Genomic DNA, 17,186 nt, shown 5'->3' on the forward strand with positions numbered 1-17,186 from the left:
CATTCCAAACCACAACTCCTACCAGCAATGGCCAGGAGTATCCACTCCTGAAATGAACCTGATTAGGTAAGGTAATTATTTTTAGGGTTTCATGCAAGCTTACAGCATCTTTACATTTCTGCACGGCTGGCCTGCTGCTCCCATCCATCTCGTGCATATGGAAATCACAACTGCTTTGAAGGAACGGAATTTTTATAGTTTAAGGAGCAAAACCACAAAAGGCCTCTGTCTATTCAATCTTTATAGAGTGTCCATACTCTAGAATCAGAGGATAATTAAAACTCACGTTTTATCACTAGCGTCCTCCACACCTCTAAACCATCGCGCTGATCACAGGAACACAACCGCTTCCTGCAGCAAAATGATTTCGGGTTACTCATCAACAGTTCCAGCTGATAAGATCCCATCAGATTGCGAGCTCTCAGAGCAAGATTTATGATGCAATTCCTGACATGATAACTAATACAGAAGATAAACCAAACGCTTTCTGTATCCTCCTCTTATGTTTGCAAGCGTATAAAGCCAGATTTACAAATCTGTGCCCAACCTGTCCCAGCAACCGCAAACACAAGCAATAATAGATTAAGCTGCATTTAGTTGTGAGCGCAGAGCGCTGGGCACTGACAGGCTGCAGCAGCGCTGCAGGCAGAATTAACGCCAGTTGTATTTCCCCTCAGCACCACCAACTTAAATTCATTTTTCACTCCTGTCAAAACCTTCCTGACAAGTGTTTACAGCCCCTGAACAAATATACCTCTCTTAAGCATGAACAAATAATTCTGTGGTGTGGATCTATTGCAGTTTTTGACAGCTGAAATGCAGTTTTTTCGCTGGGTACAGCAGACCCCGGGGAAGGGGAGAGGGATTTGCTCAGTAACATGAGAAAGCGGGGACCGTGCCTTGCATTTTCCTGTACGCTCAGCGGTGACTGAAGCTAGCCCAGAATGGTTTCTAACTAAAGAGGCTTGTGAAAAAAAACCAACTCAGATCTACGAGTTTGGGCTGTGGACTTGCTTTGGGGAGGGGGGTAAAGATTTACTCTGTGCAATAAAAGAAAAGCAGCCAAGAGAGCAAGGTAAAGACAAGCCAGTCTTCAACTAGAAAAACGGCTCAAGACTAGGCCAAGACTTAAGAAGTGGGGAGGGGGAAAATGTACAAAACACAAGAGGAATCACTTAAAAGCAGTTCCCAACTGCAAAAGGGAAATGTTGTGATGAACTTTAAACTTCCAATTACTGCCATGAGTCCTTGGTTTGATTGAGACAGCCTTGCAGCTATCAGAAACCCATCACAGAGATAGGAGCTGCAAAACAATTGAGTTATCTGGGATATCAAGTTCTAGCAAGCTGCTCTTGGTCATTAAGACAGGCAAGGACTGTTCCCTGCGCCACGAGAACACTCGATTCCTACAGTTCCTCTGAATTCAGCAGATTGCTGGGGAGTGGGACCTTCTCCGTACCTCCAAGGTGCCTGCAGCAACTTTTTATTCTGCAAGAAAATGTCAGACGGACAGACAGTTCACTTGACAAGTCAGCTCTGATTCCAGGAATCCGATACAGCCCACGCGTGGCATAGTAAATACGATTAGGTCTAACTACGAAACATCTGATAAGATTTATACCCACACGCCCATTTGACATAGATCACAACAGCGTGACGCTCTTGGCAAGATGAGAATCAGAGCGCTGCATTTTGGGTTTCTTAAGTCTGCACAGTTGAGCTAACAAGTCATCTTTGTAAAGATTTTATTGTAGCCTAGGTAGCTACCACATCAGCCTGCCTGGGACAATACTCAAATTCTTGGTTCTCTTCCTCTTGTATCAATGAAGTCCAAGGCATTTCCCCCATTTTGTAGGTATAGCTGCTTATTTTCTTTCCTTTCTCTATGTATATTTCTATTAACAATAAAAAGGAAGTTTAATAAGATGGACATATCCTGATTTCACCACACTGCAGGACAGCATTGTATTTCCAAGGCTATTTCCCATGCTGCTGTTCTCATTATTCTTCTATTGTTATTGTTTATTGTTTATTTTTATTATTTATTATAGTATTCTTATCATCTCTAGAGAGATCACAGCAGCAGGCTCAAAAGCCATCGTACTATACTCTCATTTGTAGCTTGTAGCTGAGTCCATGCTCATGTCAGCTCTGTCTGATCAAATTGTTTTCTAGAAAAATAGCAGCACAACACTCATTTTTACACATTAATCCGGCAAACCCTTATCTCATTTGCCACTGAACTATAGAGAAGAGCTCTGCGTACTCCAGGCCTGCAGAAGACAACTGCAAGCGCAGCTTATGAACCAGCCAAAGAACATTACATTCCTGTAAAACTGTTGTCGTAACTGCAGATAAAGTAATTACTCTGACTCATTTTGAAACAGGTAATCTGAAAAGCACAGGATTACATTCCTGTACAGTGCTGCTAGCTACAAGTTAATTATCAAATACCCAATTCCCAGTAAGGCAATCTCTAGCAAACATAAGTCCTACAAACCTCCTGCATTAAAGACAGCCGACCAGGTATGTACATTTATTTTACAACTCTGCTTATCAACAAGCTGCAATGTTATGGAATTTAGTATGTCAAACATTCAGGTGTTTTTTTCCTGCCACTTTGGTGCAGGCATCTATAAAATTGCTGTAAAATTAATCCAAGTCAGTTCTTGACTAATGACCATCCTCTTTGAAAAAAATACTACTAAAACCAGTGACAGATGCTATAAAACTTAACTGAGGGGCAAAGAAGAGAACAGAAACTATGAGCCTGAAGAAAAGCACTGACTTTGTTTTGCTTTGCTTTGTTTTTTACTTCCTGCAAAAGTCAAAGAGCTACCCGTTATTCTCTGCTCTTGAGAAGCTGCTGTGTGTTTATCTACCCACCTACGGTACAGCGAGGGGGGGTTAAATTTCATTATGTGGGTCTGACAGACACGTACAAGCATCTCTGAACAAACAAGAAGCAGAAGCTGGACATCTTGAAGTAGTTTTTTGGCTAACCCTGCAATAGCAGGGCAGGAAACAGTAGCCCATCCAGTGCCTTTTAAATCACATTGCAGTTATTGCATAGACTATTCATCATCTCACATTCTTTCGGTCAACATACAGAAATAGCCTGGTACAAGTGCTAATGTGAGAAACTTGTAGAATTGCGGTGTCCTGCGCGGAAAAGGTCAAAAGGAGCTTTGGGAGGCCCCGAGCTGTGGAACACAACACGCTATTATCCCCGTGTCCCAGTAAAGCCATGTGATTCCTTTGGACGGCTCATCCCCGCCGTTCGCATCGTTACTGAAGTAAATATAGGCTGCGGGAGAAGAGAATGGAGCGAGAAAAATGTCTTCTGCAAATTGGAAGTCGGGTTGTTTATAAGGGAGTTACCGACAAGACTCCAGCGTTCGGTTTCAGCAAAGAAACTGCACAATGAAAAGGGATTATTAGAACTGACTCATGTAATAATCACAGAAAAATCCATCCATTGTTTAGGGAAACTTAACAATTGCTTAATGCTCTTAATTTAATCAAATATGTTTAAAGAGCAGAAGATAGGCACCAGCATGCCTGTCCCAGAAACTACATTTTCACTGGCTTCAAAGAAAAAAAATAAAATAATCTTATTCCAAGCCTTCAATACAGCTTTAATAGTTTGCTAAGATGCAAGACTACTAACACGAGTACTTCAGAAACTCCATGCTGTTGTAAACTGCACATTAGGTAGCGTTAAGCAAATATTTGTAATAAATAACAGCTTTCTGCAGCCTGCCCCCAAACATGACTTTCAACTCCTGTCCTCCATGCTAAACATTTAATTACTGATCTGACCTTGATATCCTGTGGTTTCTAGGCAGGGGGGTCCCATCCTGTTTCTCTCTAGTACACCGATTTCAAACTCTTAGTCCTTTACCTACACTTCAGCACATTAATTTTAGAAAAAGTAGCGTCAAATTCTCGGTTTTCTTTCCTGTTTTTTCATCCCCAAAACACAGGAGACGCTTCAAGAGCTGATAAAGGTGCTAGTATGGAGGAGGGCTTTGGGGCAGAAGGAAAACAAATAACAAAAAGAAAGCAAATAAGGCATATAATAAACCAGATTTGAAACCTACTTGTAGTCAAGAACGCTTACTGTAACAAAGGAGTATAATTCTCTACTTTCCAGCCTTGCAGCAACTTCAAGATGTCACAGAAGTGTGCTCTAATATATCATCACCATTTTAAAAATACATTTGTATTTTTATGGCGCTCACTTGTAAGTTCTCACCTCCTACCGCTGCTGAGGACTCAGCAAAACGCGGACACCTTGCCAAGAGTCTGGCAGCTGAGGAGACGAGTAGTTACACAAGAGATTTAAAGCCATAATAAGATCTAACGCTAAGCTGTCGGAAAGTCCAGGCAAACTTCTGTGGCATGAATTTCCTTTCTATTTTCTATAAACACCTAATGAAAGCTTTCATGAATGTCCTCTTGGAGCCTGCCAAGTTAAAATAGTGCATTATCTCAGCCGCTGCATATGACTGCATGGAAGATTCTTACATCACAGCTCTAAGACGTAACCTAGCAGGCTTTGAACTACAGGACATTTTTCCCATGTAGGGTGAAGATTATTTCTTTTCAGAACTACCTTATGACTTCACGGCAATCTGCTATGAAGAGGAAAACCTGGATGTTTTGAGCATGTGTCGCATTTGGTGACCTTAAAGGAAAAAGAAATACGTCGCTGCCATGGCACAAAATGATCATAGCACCGTTTTCAACACCTGCTGCAATCTTCTAAAGCATAAACACCCCCTTCTTTTGAACAGATATTCCCATCTTCTCTCATGTCAATATTCAGGCAAATCATCCATTTTGGGGAAAAACTGCTCCACTTCTGTAAAGCAATGCCAAAGTGTGTAATTAAATGTACAACTAGCTAAGCTTAGCTGTTAGAATGTTACCTGTACTAAGTTCAAAACACTGGTATTTTAACAGCTTCTCTCATCAAAGGTATTCGTCTGACTTACTGTTTTCCTGAGTAAATGCTTTCTATCTCTAGCCATTCCCTTCGCTGGTGGTGTAACCACCCTGCTGTTATCTCAAACTAATTCTGAAAGGCTCTGATAAGGCCGAGCGATAACAGATCGGGATGACTCTTCTGTGGAAAGGAAACAGCCATCCTGCCAGAATGTATTACCACAACATTTTCCTTCATTGCTGCAGTTCTTCAGCCTGAAATGCCACAAATAACTGCAAGTTGCAGTCAAAAGCTCACTGGTCTCCTTACCTTGTCTTCAGGTTTATCTCCAGCTGCCCTCCCGTTCCTCCACATCCTTTAAGAACCAGCCTCAAAACGGAGAACGAGGAGTCATCTTAATCTCTGCCCCAACACCACATACTTTTACTGAACCTAGTAAAGATCAAGGAAACTGTTTATTGAAATGAGATAAAGCTTATCTGCTTTCAGGAGTCGGGGAGGCAGATGCGATACACACCGAGTCCACGGCAAATCCTCCCAAGAGTGCTCCTGTGTGCCCTTTATCTTATCGACATGTTAAGAGTTTTATTACCTTTGTAAAGGTAAATATACTTCAGCGTAGCTTTTATGTCCAGTGCCAGGATTCTAAGAACACGAGTATTAACAAAGGGTAAGAAATAAACTGCTCTTCAAAGGCTGCTATGGCACTTGAGGAAATACACAGCACTCCTCACACGGTCCTTCAAGAAATGGAAGAATCCTCACCCTGGTTAAGCTGCTTTAATCACTTCTAGTACAATGGGCAGATTAATATAGTTTAGTATTTCTAGTTAATTATGGTGACTAGCCTTTACAGAATTACCATTAAACCACAATACTATGCCATTTAGATGGAAGCGAATTAATAAAGACGACAGCTAGGAGGATATAAAATTCAAGATTAGGCATTTTAAAATATCAGTACAAAGGCAGATGAGTCTTAAATGCACACAAACATAACAGTTGTTTTTGCTGTCTCGGTTGCGTAAATTCCCAATAAGATAATTGTTTAGGACTTGACTTCACAGGCAAAGAATGAAAAAAGACTTTTAAAATTTGAAGGCAGCCTGAAACACTGGGAATTGTCATTAGTGGGGGGGTATAAACTACTGGCAGCAGCAACTCTGTGCTATTTATGGAAGGGAAGAGATGGACAGGAGTCCCAGCATAAACTTGGTTTTAACGCAAAAGGCCAGTGAAAGGGAACAGTGACACACAGTGACCTCACTCCTCTGCCCTGCAACTACAGGAGAATTCGGCTGAGTCACGGACCCAAACCTCACCTAAATCCAAGCCCATACAAGCTCAGGGGGAACAAATCCCTGCCCATGGGTCTAGAGTCACACCTCACTGGGGATCTGATAGGAGAAAGACCAAAATTCACTGAATGCCAGAGGAAGGCTATACATTTGAACACAGGCTGACATCTTTTTCAGGGCAGCAACACAATGACATTAATTCAGTGCACGGCCACCTCGTTCACAGCACCCATTGCCATACTCCCTACCTTGGCACGATGATCACGATGCTCCTACAATCCCCTATATAAAATAATAAGTAGAGAAGACAGTAAATCATTCCTTCCAGCTGCCGAAACAGGGAAGATTGTGACTGCATTGCATATAAACGGATAGAAGGATCCAATGCCCCAAAGGGGAAGAGAAGCTACAAAGGAAAATGGGTTTATTTGCAGTTTCATCACAAGCTGCCACAAGGAGCTTGCCATGTGCAGGGACAGTTACCACTAAAGGACCTTCCTTACATCCCATAGCCATTCCCAAAAGGATAAAACGCTGTACAGCACCTCGGCAAGCGGGACTTCATTCCCAGGGTCACTTTGTCCCTTTTAACAAGAAAAGCTGGTCTCCCACTGGCAACCGGCAGTTCTGCGCTCTGGTTAAGAATACAGATTAGTGGAAAAACATTTTTCAGGGCATTAAGGAGTTCTTAAGTGCTTTGCGTTGGTTTTCTCCCTTTCTTTAAAGGAAAAAAAAAAAAAAAGAGGAGAAAAAAAAGAGAAAAAAGAAAAGGGGTTTCAAAACTGCACGGATGACAGAAACAGTCAAAAGTGAGGTGATTCTGGTCTAGTCATTTGGGGAAAAAAATTCAGTAGAAGAGTTAATACAGAATCCAAAATGGCCAATTCTTCATCATATGGTCAATGCTTTACTGAAAAGGTTAGAGGGGGAAATAATTTTTTTTTTTTTTTTTTGGTACATGGAAGGGAGAATTTTCTTGTAGTAGTTTTAGTGACAAGAGCTTTTTGAACCCTTAAAATATTCCCATTATGATTCAATGTTAACACATCCATGCCATTCTGCAGAACTATATAAAATTAGACCAATACTTAGAATTTTTGTTAACTAGATTTGATTTGTCAGGACTTGACTGCTGTGATTGAACTGACATGGGCCTGCTGAATTTAAATTCTGTTCTCTGTAACAGAGAAAGCTTCGTTTTAAAAAAACGACATAGTTCTATTTTCTCCCATCAGAGACATGTAGACAAATTTCACCTGTAGGAATCCACAGACAGAAATATATTTCCCATTGAAAGCAGTGATTTGGCATTAATCCTGAGCAAGGATCCCTTTGATCTCTAATTCCAGCATGAGTCAGTGCATGAACTAAACACACCTCCTGCATTTAATGGTACCGGGGGGATCCAGTCCTCACATCCTTCAACAGCCCTGCTCTCTGTGTTATGAACCATTGTAAATTAATGAGTTTTCTTGCCCACAAGAAGAGGACAAAGCTAATTCCTCCTCTTTTTCATACAGGGTCTGTGAGCTGTCATGTCTTTCAATCAGTGTTGATCTCTGCTTATATACAACTCCCCCGCATTTCAAAGCAACCCAGGTTTGAAATGCAGCCGCACACCCGTCTACCCATAACTGTGCAATACAGAAGTTTACCTCTTCGCTTTGTAATTTCTGTTCAGATTTGTGAAACCATTCGAGGCTGGGAAATCAAAACATTCGGCTTGTCCACAGCACCAAGAGATTTATACAGTTACACGGAACTGATGCTCAGGCTCTAAAGTCATGTTTTGCTTTTGACTGTATTTCAGTGCAAATTCAGAATAAACCCACCGAAATTAGCATCAGATTGGACATGAAATTTGGAGCCCCACTGCAAAGAGTAGCAATGCAAGTCACACATTTGATCAACACAACTAAAATCCTTCTCTAGAGCAACACACGTTGGTGGTTTCCAAACAGAAAAAGCCAAAAAAGGGAGAACTGAAGATTTCTCTAGTGAGAAAAAACTCCAAGAGGCAGCAGTGGGCTGATATTTGAAGCCATGACATAGGAAGCAGACGTGTCTAAGTTCAGTCCCAACATCTACTTGGAAGGGGATTCAAATTAACAACATTTTGGGGCAGCAGGATACATGGAGTCGGGCAGAGCGCTTCCAAATCGAGTCCTGTAACCACCAAGTCACGTGTAGATGAGTTGGAGAGTGGAAATGCTGGAACAAAAGGCTGGAGAAATGCATCATCCGTGATTCACTTTCACACAGAAACAATGCAACCAGTCCATGTTCTGGGGCATTAATAAGCGGGACTCATCGTTAATGGGCACAGGGCACCATTCTCTCGCAGCTCTCTCGATGCTCTTGCTGTTGAAGTCGATCCAGAGGCAGAGCTGATGTCATTTTTTGCACATGGATCAACACCACTCATGGCAAATAAAGCAGAAGAGAGATTCCCAAACATTTTTTTTTTTTTTTTTTTTTTAGTATTTTAAACAAATGCTAATTTCATTTTTTAAAAGCAAGCATCCTGTTAATCCAATCATGGTAAAAGTTGCCTCCTGGTTGTCACTTTCTGCAACAGTATTGGAAAAAGTCACCAAATCCTTCTGACATTTTCACAAATATTTAGCACGACCCAGGCAATCCAGGTACTGTTATATCACCTCATTTTCCTTCAAGCCCATTCCGAAGCAGAAAGATCTGGTAAAAACTGTTTCTAGAGGAGCGGACAGCCAGGGATTATGAAACACCACATACATCACTTATTTCTTTGGCACCACCAACAAATCCCACTCTCCCAAATGACGACTCCTCTAGGTCACTGGCCACAGCCACTCACATCTAACCCCGAACCAACACATTTTAACGATATAGATGAAATTCAGTGACCTATCAGTGTGTCCAAGCTGCCGCCATACTACAATGCTCTTATTTTTTCCCCCATTCTAAATATATGATTAAGTAGAGACATGTTACTTCTCTTCAGATGCAAAAGTGGGAGGTACATCCATAGAAACTTGGGAAAAACATGACCAGGGTAATAAAAAAATATAACTGGAGACAGTAAAACGTAGCGAACACCCTATATAAGTCAGGTGTATGGTGGGCTAGAGCAGAAAGGAATTTGAAAACTCTTTTAAAGCACAGCCATGCACTATATGATTTCCCTCTGCCTTGTTTACTAAGCAAAATTAGTCCTGTCCCGCTTATGACCGTTTATTACCTTTTATTACCATTTATTACTGATCAGTTCAGGGTTCTGGGAACAAGATAATTTTTAGTTCAGAAAGGTCACAAGGCTGCAGAAGAGTTTCAGTGAGACTAAACAGTGCACAGATACATACTGTGAAGTTTTTCAACTTCTTTTTTAAAGGCCAAACTGGAAGAAATCTTTTCCTGTCTTCTACAAACTAAAAGGCTGGTCTTAAACATTAAGATGGAGACTTAAACCGTAAAGAGCAACATCCTGTGAATATTTCTAGCAAAGCTTAAAAATAACAAATGTAGTCACAGAAAAGAATACGCAGGAAGCCAAGATGAGACCTGGCAGAGCATCACCACCAAACCTTCAACCACAAAAAAGCAGCTGTGGAGCCGTACGTGGGTTCGGTGCTTTCTTTAGCTCCAAGCCCAGTGCTCAAACGGCGTTACTGCCACGAAAGAGAAGACAAAGAGCTAGAAAGAACTTGTTCCTGTGTTTGTTTTCACCTCAGCCCTAAATTGCAAGGATCTCCAGAGATTATTTGGGTTTAAGATCAGAGCTACTTGGGGGTTTTTGCTCCCAGACCTACTCAACACTTAAGCTGAGCTTTGAAAGTCTGGGGGTTTTTTCTTGCTTTCAGAAGGTACGATGCTTCCCACCATGAGTCACAAGAGGAATCAAAAGGTAAAATTCAAAACACACACAGAAAGCCCTGTGGTTCTCCCGCAACAGAGGAAGCTGCTCTTTGAAGAACGCGGCCCGGATCCTGGCCCACGTTTCTCTGAAACTCTTACCACAACACAACGTGGGGATTTTTCTCTCCACATCCAATCTAGTTCATCTGCAAGTTCATTATTTTAATTAGGATTCGGAGCTAATAGCCAAAGATAAAGTTCAGAATAAACAGTTAACTCGCGCAGCTAAGACAGCTATTTCCAATCCGTCGTAACATATTGTAGCCCTCCCTGGCTGCTCCCATTACAAGCCAGTTTAAGTAAGACACACACGCAGAATTATCTACTCAAATATTTAACAAGTGCAGCCCTAATCCCACCCTTCGAAAGCTGGATCAAAGGGAAATATCCTTCTCTCTTCCCAAACCTTCGCCCACATTACTACAACCCACAAGTCCCGGTTTCTAGTCACACCAGGGGAAAAAAAAAAATAAATACATTGGAGATTCAGTAGAGTGCTCCAGATATTCATGTATATCGTAAATGCATGTCTTGGCAGCAGCATCTGAAAAGCAAAGATGGCATCACTGAAAGAAAAATGCCTGACACCCAAACAAATATTCTCCTTGTAGTGCTTAATTTGCACAGCTCCGAGCAGCACAGCTTTCCAACCAACAATTCTAAGGGATGTATAGTTTTGTTATACAGCCAAGTGTTCTCACATTAGACAATTTTATCCGTTCCTCACAGAGAAAACTCATGTCCTCCCAGTGCTAGTAAAAAACCTCTTTTCAAGACTCAGTATCAGGTTTCACCAGAAGGAGCATTTAACATCAAACTTCACATCTCGTAAGGGGTATCCAAAAATGTCTAATGGCTGCGTGACTGCTTTGGGGGCAGAAAGGAACACCAAATTTCAGTGAAAAGCCACAATGAAACATAACGACCCCTTTAAAACAAAAAGAAAAGCAGAAATACCAGAGTTAAATATACAGATGATGCTTTACACAGAGACTGCATTATTACCAGCTCTGTAACCAATTGAAACATGGACACAAGTCTCGCATGCTGGTTACATTCTTCCATAGGGATAAAAAAATTATTTGTTTTTTATTGGGTCTATGCGTAACATTTGCATCTTGTTACCACTGATATTTTAGCTTTAAAAGTTTTCAGACATTCCTCCAGGGCTTATCTTAAGCACATTTTTATTAAGTTCCCGTCTTTAAAAAAACGGGATCCAGCTCGTTTTGACGCGCATTGCCTTTGACAATGATAATCTTTGTCCTTTCCAGCTGCAGCAAATTTAAGATAATCTCTTTTTCAAGTGGACTTTATTAATCTTCCAAACGAAATACCATCCTGAGGTAAAACAATTATTTCCAGTTCAACCCTTAGTAACAGTTAAGTCTCCGCTGGAAAAGATGGCTAACATCTGGCAGACTCAATATCTGCACCAATTAAGACCAATTTTGAAACCATAATGTACAAATCTCGTCAAGTGTTCAGGCTAAAGCTCTCCATAGATAGATCAGCAGCCTTCTTGCAGCTAAAAGGGAAAAAAAAGAAGAGGCAGAACGGGGAATGACTGCAGCGGGTTTTTACCAAGTCAGCAGACTCGCCGGCCACACGCAGCAGCATTTGGACTGTCATGACACACAGAGATGCGCTTACATCTTCGAGGGAGATCCTCAGAAAGAGGGTTTTTCCTCTAAATAACCCAAACAGATCGCAGTAACGCACAGTCCCCTGCAACTCAACCCGGGAGGCTGGTTACTCGTGCCTGGAGGGATGGAGAGATCCAAGATTCAGACACTGGCCGTTTAAAAACCCACAACTGGTTAATCTCACCTCAAAATCAACTGTGCTTTGCCTCTTTATTATTTTTCTACCTAGAAAAAAAGACACTTTACCTGTGTGTTTCAATGTCCAAAATATGACACCTCCACTTTCAAATAACTGTCCCTTGAATGTATTTTTTATTGAGTTAGATTAACTGCAAAGAAAATGGATGATTTTACTTTTTTCTTGTTAAAAGGGTAATACCTGATAAAAAATTATAAAGGATTTGGAATCTGATCCATGGCCAGAAGCTCTTCTAAATGCTACCATAGTTTGAGAAAAATAGAAGAAAATTAATTTTAAGTTTCTGTTTCCTATAAATCTCCTCCAGTTGGCAACTCCCACAGCTGAAGTCATAATCCACAGTGTAAAGGCATGATCGTTACTAAAAAAACCCAGAAGATTAAGACAACATGCTGAGTAGAAAGAGATTCACATTTATATACCATTTGTGTAAAATAACATGATCTGGGAAAAAAAACAAAAACAAAACCACAACCACCAACCAACCAACCAATTTTTCATCTGAAATATTCTGCTGGGTTCCTTGGGAAGGTGTTTTCTCATTTGTACTTCAGATACAAACAAAACCGTGGGTAAAATACAATCTAGGTGCTCTACTGACTCCACACTCCAGCATTTTTTAGACTCCAGAACTCCATAGCAGTTTCTTGTGTTAGGATGTCCAAGAAAAAATACATTTTATGAGCTGAGACAAAGGAGTTTTACACATTTTCCTGAAACAAAGCCACCGGTAATCCCCAAAATTGCACAGACAGAATTTCATTGGAAAGAACATCTTAGATGATCTTCCAGTGTAGTTTCTAAGAGCAGCAGTAAAGCTGCCTTTAAAAGGGAGGAAACAAAAGGAATTCTTTCACCTCTGAATTCCACCATGGCATTTTTCACTTCACCAGTATGACATCAATGAGTTTGTGCCTTCATCAACAACAGATACATCACATATGAGCCACATGCCTTTGAAATGAAGAATACGCTCGAGCAGCATTCACTGACTGGGCCATGTCATCATCTATCTGGTGTTTTCCTGCTAGCCAAATATTTGAACCATGAAGCATTTGCTGGCTGTGACCTCCTTAATCAAGTGGTCATCCTGGAAAGGAAAAAAAACCATGGAGTTGATGACTTACTGCTCAGGCTACAAGGCCTGATGGCTTCAAAAAGGCTGCGGTGCTCTGCTGGTTCTCCAGTCAAACAAAATGGTTGTTTTCTTGCCACGAAACAACAAGAGTGCATAAAACCACTCAAACGCACCTTGCAAACCTGGTGTTTCCAACACAGAGATCTCTGCGATCTGGAGCGGTGCCGTTTCACAGACCCACCACCGCTCTGGTTATAAACACGCGCGGATCTTTGCAAGATCCCAAGTCTGCCTTGGAAACTTGTGCACCCACTTAACTTTCTGCAGGTCCCAACAGCACCGTCAGGAGACGGGCACAAGGCTCATTTTCCACTTGGAGCTCATTTCCCTAAATAAAACTCAATCATCAAAGGGTTCACAGCAAGATAAGGTACACCCAAAGTACGTATTTATATACACATACATGCCAGGACAGAGAATCCCTTCCCTGCAAGAAAAACAAACAAGAAAACATCGGTAGCAATCTTTACAGGATTGCTGACAAACACTGCAACACCCCATTAGCTCATGATAATGAAATCAAATTGACTAATCTACTCTGACTGCAAGAATTAAATTTACAAGAGTGTTACTCTGTAAGCGTGCAAAAGTGCGCTCACGGCCACAAATGAAAAAGCCAAACTACCCCAAAAGAGCTTCACGTGTGATGCCCATCTGATCAGTGAAGGTCACAGAAGAGTGGAATGATCAGTCCAATTACATAGTAATGAACGGACCAGAAAAGACACACCACAGATATAATTCTAGTGTGATACGTGTTGATATGTATTAATCAAATTTTATTTTCAAGCATCAGGAGAAAAACCTGTTTCAAGAGCAGGAAGGGTGGTGAGAATCAGATTTGTGGTTGCCTTTGCTCCATGGAATTTATCTGGTTTATGCAACCCCATGTGCCAGCAGTCACATCTCAACACAGACTCTGGGCTGAAAATTTGCTGTACACAAGCAAGTGAAAGTAGAACAGAATCAACTATATATCAGTGGAAAGCCTGAACTTAAATGGCCCACAAGCCTCCTCTTCCCCAAGAAACAAATAAATCACATATCCATTAAAAAAGCAGAAGTATCCCCAGTTTTTGGTGAAATAACCAACACCCACCACACATCTTCCTTCACCAAGCCACCACCAAGCGCAACTTCCTACTCCCATCTCCTTGGTACCAACCACAAAAACACAAACAACCCCGTGCCACGATGGCAGCCACTATCCTAGACTGAAAAAAGAGGCAAATATCTTTTTCCACCCAGATTCAGTAGGTGTTCCAGCCACAAAGCACAGAGCAACCACGGCATGCAGGCTTTAAGAAAATGCACTGAAAGTAGACAGTACTTTAGTTAACAAATAGGCCAGAAATTAAGGCTTGAACAGCATATGCCGGCCTAGAAAACCTCTCTAAACAGAGTTAATTCACAAGAAGAGGTCTGTTAGAACTAGAGGTATGGGAAGAGCACACTGCAGTCCTGTTACCCTGGACAGAAGAAATTCAGCTACGCTTCACAGGCCACAGAGACAAGAAATGCCGGCTGCCTCAAGGGAAAAAAAAAAAAAAAAAAGATTAAATTTATTCCGCAGAAAAAAAAAAATTCACAAGGCTGGGAAAGGAGGAAACGCATTTTAAGCCTAAAGATGACAAAATTCTGAAACGGGAGTGCCCACGCCAGCCCCAAAGGACAAGCAGCTCGTCAGACAATGCAGGAATCTCCTGCAGAATCCCAACTACCTTCTTTTTTTTTTTTTCCCCCTCTCCTCTGGCCTCCATCTCTGCCACAGCCACACCGAGCAGGCGACTACAGCAAATCCAACGCACTCCATCACCGGGGGATGAAAACACCGGTGAAAAACACCAGGGCTTCCCAACAGGCTGAGAGAAACCTCCCGATTACTGGGGTTTACCAAGGCTGGCGTGAGGGCTTTTGTTTTGACTAATTCCAATGAACATCTTGGAGCACAAACCTTCCCCTGCAGTATGTGCAACCCAAATATTGCAGCACTGAGCTAATTTCAGAGAGCTGGCACACAAAACCGACTACCAGAGTGATTAGTCCAGAAAAATGAAGGCGAGCTAAATTTAGGAATAACAATGCAATGCAACATTAATAACGGATTATTTCCCTTTGCCAAAAAGAGATTTTTTGAAAAAATTTTTTTTGTTTGTTTGTTTGTTTCAAGTCAAGCTGACAATGCTCCCTGTTAAGATCAAGGCTCTCCAGCCTCCCAGGGAAGGACCTCACAATTTTTGGGGTGCCAAGCTGAGGTGCAAACGCTTCCCCAACCCCCTGGGAGTGTCCTCCCCAGGGAGGGAGCCGTGGGGCGACGGAAGGCCTGTCCCCATGTCCCCAAGGGTCCCCCCAAATCCTCCACACACCCCAAGGAAGGCCCAGCCCGTTTCCCCGCACTGCAGGAGCAATCAGCCCGCATCCCCCCCCCCAGTTCCCGCAGGCTCATCGCCTCCCACAGCCGCTCACTTTCTCTTGTACTCATCCCGCTCCCGCTTGACTTTGGCCAACACGTTGTAGAGGGCGCGGATCTCGGGGGTGATGGTGTCGATCTGCACCCCGACGCCGTCCGGATGGATCCAGGAGACCCCGGGCCCCTGCACCGTCTCCAAGCCGCCGCCTCCGGTGCGCCGCACCTGGGTGTAGCTCCAGATGGTGCCCGGTAAGCGGCTGTAGTGGGGCGGCGAGGCCAGGGGAGCGGCGGCCGGGCCGTGGCCGGGGCCCGGCGGCTGCAGCAGCAGCGGGGTGGGGATCCCGCCGTCCGTCTGCACGGCCTGGTCCCGGGAGAAGGTCTTGTAGCGCAGGCGGCGGTCGCGTTCGCTCTGCTGGGCCGCCAGCTGCTTCTCCAGCAGCCGGTTGCGCCGCTCCAGCTCGTGGACCTTGGCCAGGAAGCAGCGGAACCGCACGTTCAGCCCCTTCAGCAGGTGGATGTTGGAGCCCAGGTCGTTACGAAGCGCCGCCGTTACCGGCGGGCCCCCCGCCGCCGCCACCGGGCTGCCCGGGCCGCCGCCACCGCCGGGCCCCAGCGGGCAGGACGCGGCGGCCGCGCCGGGGGAGAAGGCCCGGGCCATCTCCCCGAAGAGCAGCGAGTTCATCGCCCGGCGGCCGCCTCAGCCCCTGAGGTGAGGTGAGGGGTGAGCGCGGCCGGAAGCGGCGGTTTAACGGTCGCCGCGGCTGAGGCGGAGTGGCCGTTGGGCAGCGCGCGAGGCGCTAACGGCCGCCGGGGCGCGCGCTGAGGGGAGAAGAGGGGAGAAGCGGGGGAGCGGTGCCGGTACCCGCCGCCGCCACACGCTGCTGCGGCTGCCGCCGCCACTGCCCGGTCACTGAGCTGCCGGCGGGGCGGGGCGGGCCCGGCTCCGCCTCACCGCGCCCCCGGCTGCGGGCAGCGCTGCCGCCAGGCCACGCCCCTTCCCAGCCCTCGCCGAGCCCACAGAGCCACGCCTCTTCCCCTAACCACGCCCCCTCCCTCAAGCCACGCCCCCCCTCAAGCCACGCCCCCGCGGTGCCCCACGTCCTCCACGTGTTCCAGCCAGGCCTCACCATGCGGGGGGACACGGTGATTTTCACAGAATCCCAGGATGTCAGGGGTTGGAAGGGATCTCGAAAGCTCATCCAGTCCAACCCCCCCTGCCGGAGCAGGAACACCCAGATGAGGTTACACAGAAGGTGTCCAGGCGGGTTGGAATGTCTGCAGAGAAGGAGACTCCACAACCTCCCTGGGCAGCCTGGGCCAGGCTCTGGCACCCTCACCAGGAAGAAGTTTCCTCTCATCTTTAAGTGGAACCTCCTGTGTTCCAGTTTGCACCCATTGCCCCTTGTCCTATCACTAGTTGTCACCCAGAGGAGCCTGGCTCCATGCTCCTGACACTCCCCCTTTCCACATTGATCCCCATGAACGAGTCAGCCCTCAGTCTCCTCTTCTCCAGCTCCAGAGCCCCAGCTCCTCAGCCTTTCCTCATAAGGGAGATGCTCCACTCCCTTCAGCATCTTCGTGGCTGCGCTGGACTCTCTCCAGCAGTTCCCTGCCCTTCTGGAACTGAGGGGCCCAGAACTGGACACAATA

The 17,186-nt window shown here is 44.4% G+C and overlaps 1 protein-coding gene across 2 annotated transcripts in view; it reads right to left on the reverse strand.

Annotated features, from left to right (window-relative positions):
- IFFO2 (intermediate filament family orphan 2) overlaps window positions 1-16,218 on the reverse strand; it is a 40,231-nt gene extending 24,013 nt beyond the window's left edge. For both annotated transcript variants that reach the window (XR_010607441.1, XM_065649944.1), the window contains exon 1: window positions 15,593-16,218. Coding sequence is in view for 1 of the 2 variants with exons in the window: in XM_065649944.1 (XP_065506016.1) it covers window positions 15,593-16,218 (626 nt within the window). In the remaining variant the exon portion in view is untranslated. The remainder of the gene's footprint in view (window positions 1-15,592) is intronic.
- Window positions 16,219-17,186: the final 968 nt, after the last annotated feature.

Source organism: Caloenas nicobarica, chromosome 22 (genome assembly GCF_036013445.1).
Source record: "Caloenas nicobarica isolate bCalNic1 chromosome 22, bCalNic1.hap1, whole genome shotgun sequence".
NCBI lineage: Eukaryota > Metazoa > Chordata > Aves > Columbiformes > Columbidae > Caloenas > Caloenas nicobarica.